The sequence below is a fragment of the Phalaenopsis equestris genome, unplaced genomic scaffold, assembly GCF_001263595.1.
Source record: "Phalaenopsis equestris unplaced genomic scaffold, ASM126359v1 Scaffold232479, whole genome shotgun sequence".
Classification (NCBI taxonomy): Eukaryota; Viridiplantae; Streptophyta; class Magnoliopsida; order Asparagales; family Orchidaceae; genus Phalaenopsis; species Phalaenopsis equestris.
The window spans coordinates 58,075-68,990 of record NW_018250444.1 but is presented as its reverse complement, the minus strand read 5'-3'; the positions used below and the strand labels follow the sequence as shown (position 1 = coordinate 68,990).

Below are 10,916 nucleotides of genomic sequence, written 5' to 3'. Positions count from 1 at the left end.
TTTTTGTGTGGGGTCGGACCCCCGATAGGTGTGTTGGTGGACTAGCTCCACCTGGACGTTGTACGTTGTGTAGGGCCCGCACTGGGTCCTCGGTTTTGTCTTTTCCTCGTATCTTTTGGTTTAGTTTGCTACTTGCAAAATTGAGCCAATTGTTTCGCCTTTTAATCGTTTGTTTAATTTAATTAAATATCTTAATATTATAATTGTTAAGCAAATGATAAGTTTGAAAAATACATCTTAAAATTCACGAGATAAAAACAATTGATAATAAAGAAAATGTGTACCCAGTTCACAGAACGACTTTTGTTTTTTTTTAGTGTCCGCACTAAAATGATAAGGTATTGGCCGATGCTGACCCTCAAAGCTTTCATTTTAAGCTGCTACGATGGAGTTCCCAACTCTTACTTTTTCCTGCAACCTACCCACCGGCCGAGAGGCCCGCAATGTCGTCGCAATGTTGCCCCTAAGATCAAATTTGGAGCTGGATTTGATGAACTTGAAGTCGTACTTGGAAAGGCTCCATTTGTCGTCATGAAGGTTGCTCCTCCGGTAGTTCAGGAGCCTTCTGCCGGGTTTGACTTGAACTGGCTCTAGGACTTTCCTTCTTGTAAGAAAACGAAGACCGTCACCGCCCCAACGTCCGTTAAGTCAGTCAATCCTTCGTCCGTCCGTTCGAGAGTAGTTACACCTACTGCCGCTGGATTCACTGTTACTGTGCCCGTCGTACCTTTTGCTAAAGGAAAGGAAAGGAAGTCTTGATTGAAGAGAATTCAGTCGGACAATAGGGTGTGGGTACCTAAGGTCGACTCTCTCGGAACCCTGTTAGCTCAGGTCAATGACGAGGGTAAGGAAAACACACTCTATAACTTGAGTCGACGTCTAATACCGACATGTAAAGTATCCCCCTATTGAGAAACATTGTCTAGCTTTAATTTTTGTCGCCCAGAAGTTTAGACATTACATGCTTTCTCATAAGGTCACCCTTATTTCAAAAGTTAATCCGTTGCAATATTTGATGACCCGACCAACACTTTCCGGATGTTTAGCAAGGTGGTCGATGATTTTATTGCAGTTGAATATAACTTTTGTTCGCCTTCGCACTATCAAGGGACAAATTTTAGCAGATTTCCTTACAGCACAACCACTTCCAGCTGGTCCCCTCTCAATGATGAACTACCAGATGAACAAATACTACAAGTGGAACCGTCTAGTACTCGACGTTGGGAAATGTATTTTGGTGGGGCTTCGTCAGCCAGGAAGGATAGAGGATTACAAACAGTCATACCGGGTAAAACAGAGATTGGTTTGATTTTCGTCACGCCGGACCAAAGAATGTTAAGGTTTTCTTGCCACTTGACAGAGCCATGCACGAATAATGAAGAGCCATGCACGAATAATGAAGCAGAGTATGAAGTCTTGATTACCAGATTGGAATTGATAATCTCGATGGATATAACAGACATTGCTATTTATGGAGATTCACAACTCGTCATTTAACAGATTGCTGGACAGTATAAGATCTTAAAATCGAGATTGGTAGAATACCATCAGTATGCGATGAAGTTGTTGGAACAGATTCCTAGCGTAGCTTTGTACCGGATTCCTCGAGGAGACAACGCTCAGGCCGACGCTCTAGCAAAACTTGCTAAGGAGCGTGTCCACCGGAGGATTCAGTCGACATTACAGTACAGGGACATCAAATTTTGTCACAGATCGCGATCGACAGTTTGCACAGGCTCGAAAAGGAAGAAGAAATAGCAGCTACAGTGGCAGACAATCTCGAAGACTGGCGTAGACATGCTATATTTGTTCTGTTTCTACCTGCTACTGTTCTTCCTGTATAGCATGTTATACTGTTCCTGTTTCTACCTGCTACCGTACTGTACAGCATGTTATATTTGTCCTGTTTCTACTTGTTACTGTTCTTCCTGTATAGCATGTCATACTGCTCTTGTTCCTACCTGTTATTACCTGTTCCTGTTCCACGTGCATTCTACTGTTTGTTCCTGCATTGCACACTTTATATTATATAGTTTCAAGCATGTTTCCTTTCTATATAGGATGTTTAGAGAACTACAACCATAGGACCGTTTGATTTGACACTATAACTAGACACCCTAGAAAACTTAAACTCGTCATATCGGGGAGCTTGGAGCTAGCGCGGTGGGCAGCACGACCATCTTCAATAGCATAACATGTCTTTCCCAGCAAAACCATTCCTTTCCTAGAAATTAAACAACAATCCATAGGATTTCGAGGTTGTTTGCCTAGCGCAACATAATTCCTCCACATTTTTCTTTAGGCATTCGTATAGCTCTGCTGTACGGTTTAAGCCCTAACTGGTTCTAGGTTCCGAGGTTGTCGTCTGATACGACGTAGACCCTCATATCTTCTAGGCGATTTGTGTGACCATGTCACGCAAATATAAGCCCTAATTAAATAAAATTGACAGGATGAAACACTTTAATAATTTCTTCTCGAAACTGAAGCCAAATCATAGGATAGACTGGAAAGTCACTGAGGTTCTCTTCAAGATCTGTGACCTCCCCTAGTTTCCCTTCATTTAGATTCCTCAATAATGTTCCAGATTCGAGCCTTTCTCCTTTCACACCTCTTCGTCCGATTTCGTTGAAAAGTCCTATCTATTTGACTTTTGACTTCTATTTGACTTCTTTGAAGATAGTATTTCCTGATTTTTATCGAGAGTTTTCTTAGGTGACTTCGGTTATTTAAGATGTAATTAACTATAGGGGCTTTTCCTTATAAGAAGATTTTCCGAACCCAGTCTAAAATAAACCTTATTTAATTCTTTGTATTAAATAGGAGAACTTGTCGGCAAATAAAACGGTTTTGTAGACCAAACGGATGTCATATATTTCTTAGTTTATTTGATCGAGTCTCATCCTCAAGTCTTGTGTTTATCCCTCGGGATAGATATAAGATTTGAGGTAGAACGCTCTTTCATTTAAACTGTGAAAATTGTGAGGTCAGTTTGATTTCATTTTTTTCTAAAAATTATATATATGTATGTAATTAAAACGTCCTTCCGAAGCGGTCGACGAGACTTCACTTCCAGAGACCGACAGCTTCTTACGGGCAACCTCTCCAAACTTTTTAGCTGCCGACAACATTATACAGTATTTGCGAAGTGATGAACTGGTGTTTTTAGCCAAATTTGAAATGTTGAATAAAGATGTGCAAGAATTGAACAACATTCTAGTTGTTGCAGAATTTTTTGTTGTATTTCCTGAAAATTTGCTAGGACTGCCACTAGAACGAGAAATTGAGCTTGCCATTGATGTGCAGTCAGGGACATTTGCATTTACAAGTCTTCTTACTAGATAACTTCCAAAATATTGTAAGAAATGAAATGTCAGTTGCAGGAACTGATAAATAAAGGTTTTTCTGGCCAAATAATTCTTCTTGAGTGCTCCAGTATTGTTTGTCAAGAATAAAGAGGGATCTATGCAGCTATACATTGATTATAGAGAGTAGAACAAAATGACAATCAAGAACAAATATCTTCTGCTCAAAACCGATGATCTATTTGATCAGTTAGAAGTTGTTACTGTATTTCTTGGATTGATCTGAGAACAAAATATCATTAGGTTAGAGTCTAATAGGCAGATATAATCAAAATAATTTTTGGGATTAGATATGATCTTTATAAATTATTAATTATGCATTTTTGACTTAATCAATACTTTTGATGTATTTATGGACCTGATGAATCAAATCTTTTAGCCTATGTGGATCAGTTTGTTATTATCTTTATTGATAATGTTCTGCTATATTCAAGAACTGATAATGATCTTACCAAACATTTGAGGATAATATTGGAGTTGTTGAGACATAATTATATCAAAATGTGAATTTGGCTGCGGAGTATTGCATTTTTTAGGTATATAATCAGTGGCTAATGAATATCAGTGAATCCTTAGAAGGTGAAAGCAATTGTGAAATGTACTAAAAGAAATAAAAATTTACAAAGGTATATAGTTTTCTTGATTTGGCTGGATATTACAAGAAATTCATTAAAGGATTTTCACATATAAATATGTCGTTGTCCAAACTAATGAGGAAAGATTTTCAATTTGAGTGAGCTGCAGAATGTGAACAGAGTTTTCAAGAGCTGAAACATTTAACCACTGCGTTTGTGTTAGCTATTCCATCATGAGCATAATGATTGACCATTCTCACGAGACTTGGGCTGCGTTTTAATGCAGATTAAAAAGGTAATACAACCTATGCATCCAGACAGTTGAAGCTACTTGAGAGGAATTATCCAATGCATGATCTAGAGTTAGCTGTTGTAGTATTTGCTCTAAAAATTTAGAGGCATTTCTTATATGCTGTGAAATGCGAAGTCTTCATATATCATCATAATTTGAAGAACATTTTCACACATAGAGCTGAATTTGAGGAGGAGAAGATAGTTAGAGCTAGGGATTCAAATAAGCCAAGCCGGCTCAAGATTGACTCTTTAACAATCTCGTGAGCCGAGCTTATCGAGCCACAAGATCGAGCTTGAGCTCAAACTGGAGCTCGAGCATGCCCAAACTCGGCTCGTTGGCTCGCGAGTCGGCTCGATTAGCCTACCACTAGTCATGTTGATTCATTTTTCAGTGAGCTCCCGTTGCCTTCTCTTCCTTCGACACCAATACCTTCTTCATAGAGCTTTTGTGAAAATTGAGTTTTCAATTCGTGCTCACGAGCCTACTGCTACCAGTATGAGTTGAGCTCAAGCCCGACTCGAGCTCTAGCTCACAGTTTGGCAAACGAGTTGAGCTCGAGTTTGGCATGGCTTGAGTTCGACTAGGCTTGTTTGCCCATCTAGCTAGAGCTGATCAAGGATTTAGATATGGATATATAGTTTTGTATTGACCGAGCAAATGTAGTTATTGTTATTTTGAGCCGTAAATCCACAGGCATTGCAAGCTAAATTCTTACCCAGGAGTTGGATTTGAAATGTCTTGTAGTTGGAAATCAGAAGGCCAGATGATATGGGGTATTTACATCATTTAATCGTTCAAACAACGCTAATGGATAAAATCAAGAGATCTTAGAAAGTTAATAGTGAATATCTGATGTTCCTGAAGTAATGTCAATTAGTAAAGTGGTCAGATATAATTTTTTATGAAGACTGTATTAGAAACAAATGTCAGTTATAGGTACCTATTGATTCTGATTTGAGATAAGAAATTCTACATCAAGCTCATCATTTGGGCTATGCAATTCATTCAGGCGGCACTAAAATGTATAAGGATTTGACATTGTTCTAATGGTCAGGTATGAAGAAAGATATTGCTCAATATGTATTTGAATGTCAAGCTTATCTGATTGTAAAAGCTGAACATTAAAGATCTAACAGATTGTTACAAATAATGCTTATACCTGAATGAAAATTGGAAGAAATTGCTATGAATTTTGTTATGGGATTTCTTCGATCCAGGCAAGGTTATGATATTATTTGGTTCATCATTGACAGACTAACAAAGTCAACTCCAATCACTCAGACAAATTCTGTGGAAAAGTTGGCCAGCTTGTATTTTTAAAAAATTATCAAAGTGCACGGAATTCCTAAAGTCATCATTCCTGACATAGATCGAAGATTCACGTCCAGGTTATGAAAATACATTCAACATGGTTTGGTTACACAGTTGCACTTTAGCATAACATTTTTTCCACAAACCGGCACACAATCAGAAAGGACAATTTAAGTATCATATTCCAAAGATTTGTTAATTCTTTGTGTTCTTAACTTTGGAGATAGTTGGAAGATCATATTCCAATGATCAAGTTGGCCTTCAACAACAGCTTTCAGTCAAGTATCAAAATGACTCTTTATAAAGCACTATATGACAACAAATACAAAACTTCTTTAAGTTGGGTTGAAGTGGGTGAACGTTAATACTAGTTCCTGAGTTAGTTGATGAAGCTACAGGGAAAATCCAGTTAATCAGAGTCAGATTGAAAGTTTCTCATGATCTATAATAGAAATATCATGACTCGAAGTACAAAACAGTAGAATTTGAACTTAGTGATTTTGTATTTATTAAAGTCAGACTTATGAAAAGTACAAATAAATTTGGTCGAGGAAGCAAGGTGAGTCCCAGGTACATCGGTTCTTTTGAAATTATAGAATGAATCAATCCCGTTACTTACAGACTAGAGTTACTTGCTATCAGTTATTCATGATGTATGTCATATTTCAATTCTGTGAAAATGAGTTTCAAATTCAAACTAGAGGATTTTTCCTGAAGGCATTGAAGTGCAGTAAAATCTAAATTATATTGAAGAGCTTAAAGGAATTTTAAAAATTGATGTTAAGAAGCTGAGGAACAAACAAATTCTTTTTGTTAAAATAAAGTGGAAGCACGTGCTTGAAAAGAAGTTATATGTGAAAACGAAGAAATGCGACAGGATATTCCTTTATGTTTGAGTCATAAATTTTAAGAAAAAGAAGTAACGCGACAACTTTTTTATGAGGGGAGAGCTGTAACACCAAAATTTTCAAATTGAAGCTCTTCCCCAAATTTTGCATCCCTAAAAGTTTAATCGAAGCAATTTTAAACCTTAATTTATTCCAAATCCTGCGTGATCATTGTTCACAATCGACTTATTCATGTGATATTTGGCTTTGGCTTTCAATTGAAGGGTTGATATCCTTTCCAGAGCCTACGATTTTCTTCTTCCCCTCTTCTGATTCATTCCCTCACGAGAAAGCTTTGCTTCGTGCACCGCAGCATAAGAGGGATCAAATAGCATCCGCGTGCATGACAGAGTTCCATAGAGTGCATTTCAGGGCTCCATGATGAAATCGGTAAGTAGGAAGTCCTCTTTCACACTATTCTAGACATTCATTTCCTTTCTTACACTTTCATTTTAACGAATGCCACAAATTTGTGCTTTTTTTTTCATTTTCGGTAACTGTAGCAAAGACGAACTCATGTCGGAAGAGAAAATGTTGGTCTGTGGGTTTTCGTGACGGCTTTTAGCACGAAGATTAAGAAAGGAATAAGGGAATATGAAGAAGAGGTGGGATCGAAGAATGGTTGGTTTTGACGAGGGGCTTGTTTATGGTAAGATTTCCTAAATGAGTCTAATGCTTGGTTAAATCATTAAATGAGCCAAGATTCCATGAAATCCTAAGCTATCTACGATTTCCAGGTGGTTTACATGAGGTGACGGGCTTGAAACGATCGTGTGAAAATTCATCATAGGATTACTCCGTCAATTCAGGTGAAATAATGTTGTGCTAACTTAAGAAAAATATCTTTGTGGGTTTCCTTGTGATTCTATGTTTGAAATTGTTGTATTTAGAATTTTCTGTCTATTATGGATGAATATCTGCATTGACTGTATGAATGCAAATTGATTGCCCTTTTACAATACGTTTGATTTTACTATAACATGAATTTGATGAATATGTTTATAAAATCATTGCCTGCATGTCTTCAATTGCTATAATTCATGCATATGATATATGAAATATTTGATGAATGTTTGTTGCAAAAATTATACTTCAAGAAATGTCATAAGTGGTATTATAGATAAATTATAACATGAACTTGCAAGTAGAGATGATAGAAATGTAAAGTTTCCCGACTTCTACTATTCAAGCAGTGATGAAACTCTCAGAACCGTTGGGATTAGCTGGCGACAAAATGTATAGAACTATTAGTACCAAGGGGTTTTTAATAACTACTATGTTACGGGGCTCAATCTTTATTAATAACTGATGTGGCCTTCGGGCTAGGTGCGACCCAATGATATGACATGACATGAAAGTTGTTGAAGCCTATAAAAATACAAGTGATATTGCTATGATTTTATTAATGATTCTTATGAACATGTTTAGGATTACACATTAATGAATGACATATATGTTTTATACATCAAACATGATTTTCCGCATTGTTTTTTTTTTAAACTTTCTATACGATTTTAGCATGTTATAAGTTGTGTGTCGACATGTACAGTTACATATGAGCATGAATGTTGTTTTCTTTTGGTATATAAAATCTTATTTTTGCATTGATTTTTTTGCTGAGTTTATTGTTGCTCACTCTTTATTGTTTTCTTTTAATGATAAAGATCACTGGGGGCGGCGAGTAGCCATATATGACTTGTATAGCTTTTGCATTTCATAATTATGGGAAAATGTACACTCTTTTGGGTACATATTTTATTATGCTGGATTTAACAATTCTGTAAAGTTATACTTGTTTTGATGATATTAGTTTCAAGGTTTGAATATATGTGAATGTAAATGAATTATGAACAAAATTGTATAATTTATGCACTCATTGACTCATGATTCTGCAAGTCAGGATGAATGCTGGTTAGAGTTTAGTATGGCCGAATTGTCTGCCTCTATCGCACCGTAGCCGACCCTTAAAGGGGAGGGGGGTAGTTGGGTCGTGATACATATTGGTTTCTATTTTTTGATTTTTTTTTATGTATATTCTAAGAGAATAAAAAAAGAATGGTAATGTTCTTTCTTCGCTATTAAGACCTTGCTTGATTCTGACGGGAAAAGTAAAATAAATTGAGAAGCGGTTTTAGTATTGGGTTGATAGCCAAATAAGCCACTCAGATGCTAAGTGATGTTCAAGAATTCTCATAATGATTTTTCATTTGATCCAAAGTAGCTTCAAAAGGTGGGAAGGTAACATTTAGCTAGGGAGAATCAAACGACGACAAGCAAAAATGATGTTACCCTTTAATGGAAAAGTTTATCATTTCTATTTAATATTAAATGAGTTCTTGTTATCTAGGCCTTTCATAAACACCAATATACGTTAAAATAGAACTTCATTAAACAGATTTTCCTCTATTTTGCTGTCCTTTTCTAAAGCTGCATTTGTGTAAATTACGTATCCTCTGCTTTCTTCCTCAGGAAAGGGGCAATATAGTTAATAGTAAACGGCATACTTTCAATTAGAATAATGATAAATCCTTCAATTTATTTCAGATAATTCTTATTTTTCTTTTACCTCCAAATAGTTACGGCTAATGGTGCTTATTAGAACCAAGATTATACATTTAACTTTTGCAATTGACTTGTAAAAAATGCAGCTTGAAAGTAAAAATGTTGATCCTTTAAAAAAATAAAAAAGTTTGCAAGATTTTATCAATCTGTGCATCCAATACCAGGAAAACTTCCACAAATTAGATGCAATAGAATATTGTTTCCTTCTTTTTTATCAACCCAACTGCTATTTTGTTACATTATATACTCCCCTTCTAACCTCCTATTGATTCTTATGTCTTTTCTGACAGGATTCTCTAAAAGCTTTGCAAAGCAAACAGCAGAGAACAGTTTACCGTTTAACTCTAGTTAAAGGATGGAATGCTGAAGAAGTAGAGGCATACGCTAACTTGCTAGGCCTCGGAGAACCAGATTTCATCGAGATTAAGGGTGTCACATACTGTGGCTCGTGAGTTGCTTATTCTCTTTCCTTTAGTCTATTCTTAGTAATCATGGTTCTGTTCAGTGGCGAAACTAGGTTAAGCCCAATTTTTACTTTTGAGATTTCCTCATAAATGATGGAAAATCTAATATTTTTTTTCTATAAGTTAAGACAATATAGTTGTTTTGTCCACTCCCAAATTGTTTGCCCTACACCTAGAAAAATTTTAACATTTGATAATTTTGCCACACTTAAGAATGAAGCTGGTGTCACCTCTGGCTCTGTTATGGAGTTCTCTACATGTTTGTTTTACAGGACTGCCACATCAAAGCTGACAATGGAGAATGTTCCCTGGCATTCTGATGTTAGAAAGTTCTCTGAAACTTTGGCCATCAAAAGCAACGGCCTTTATGACGTAGCATGTGAGCATGTTCATTCTTGCTGTGTTCTTCTGGCAAAAGTTGGCAAGTTCAAAATCAATGGTTTGTGGCACACCTGGATAGACTACGAAAGGTTTCATGATCTAGTAGGTCCTTACCCTGCTACTTTTTCCACTTATTTATTTTTATTTTTTAATTAGAACTATGCAGTTATAGAAAGTGAGTTATTTATTTATTTATTTATTTTTATTTTGCTTTTTCGCATTTAATAGAATATTATAATATTATTTTAATAATATTTATAATTGATTTGAGAGCGGATAAAAATGTTAACTCACCATTGCTTAAAAGAACGTAAGAGCTGAGATTATTCAAAGCAAGCACTTGTGACGGCATAAAGCCGACATTTGGGGAATCAGAAACTGATAATTTTCATTGGGATCTAGGTGTCTTCAGGAAAGGCCTTCAGAACTGAAGACTACATGGCTCTTACACCATCTTGGGCCGTGTATGGTGCAGAGGAAGGTGGATTTGATCCAAATCAGTTTCGCTATAAAAAAGAGCGTCTTAAAAACTAGTTGGTTGTTTTATAGAGCCACACAAAAAAAAAAAAAAAAAAAAAAAAATCAAAATCTACCAATAGTTTAATGACAGCAACTAAGCTGTTCTTTATGTTTCATGTTTTATGTGATATTAAAATTTTCTTTTACTATTAGTTTAAAAAAAATCTGTGTTAAAAAAAGCTGATATAGATTGATTTTTGGTGGCTTATTTGTCGAATCATATGGTCCGTTTAGTCATCCACTTCCACCACAAGAATATTGTAACCGAATGGGAAATACCAACGAATCAGCTAAAGCCAAGACTTTTCACTTGTTGCAGTTATTAGTGCTTTCGATATATAAATATAAATATAAATATATATATATATATATATCATATATATAATATTTGTGTTAATTCTGGAGTAACAAAAGAAGCAGGTGAATAACTGATAATATTGAGATTGTGGAAAACATCTTCAAAATTGGTAATCTTTGGCATCAATGTACGTTATGATAATGTGCGCATCTGTATAATTAATTTAGTCTGTTTTGTTTTTCATATGATATGAAATACG

At 35.8% G+C, this 10,916-nt stretch overlaps 1 protein-coding gene and 1 long non-coding RNA gene across 2 annotated transcripts in view; both read left to right on the top strand.

The window, feature by feature from the left end:
* LOC110038318 (S-adenosyl-L-methionine-dependent tRNA 4-demethylwyosine synthase) overlaps positions 1-10,374 on the top strand; it is a 29,209-nt gene extending 18,835 nt beyond the window's left edge. The window contains exons 6-8 of the mRNA XM_020743121.1: positions 9,286-9,443; positions 9,732-9,942; positions 10,243-10,374. Of these exons, the coding sequence (XP_020598780.1) occupies positions 9,286-9,443; positions 9,732-9,942; positions 10,243-10,374 (501 nt within the window). The remainder of the gene's footprint in view (positions 1-9,285; positions 9,444-9,731; positions 9,943-10,242) is intronic.
* On the top strand, positions 6,668-7,235 carry LOC110038320. Its single transcript, XR_002295417.1, has 3 exons — positions 6,668-6,823; positions 6,937-7,082; positions 7,171-7,235. It is a non-coding gene; the product is annotated as an uncharacterized LOC110038320 (long non-coding RNA).
* Positions 10,375-10,916: the final 542 nt, after the last annotated feature.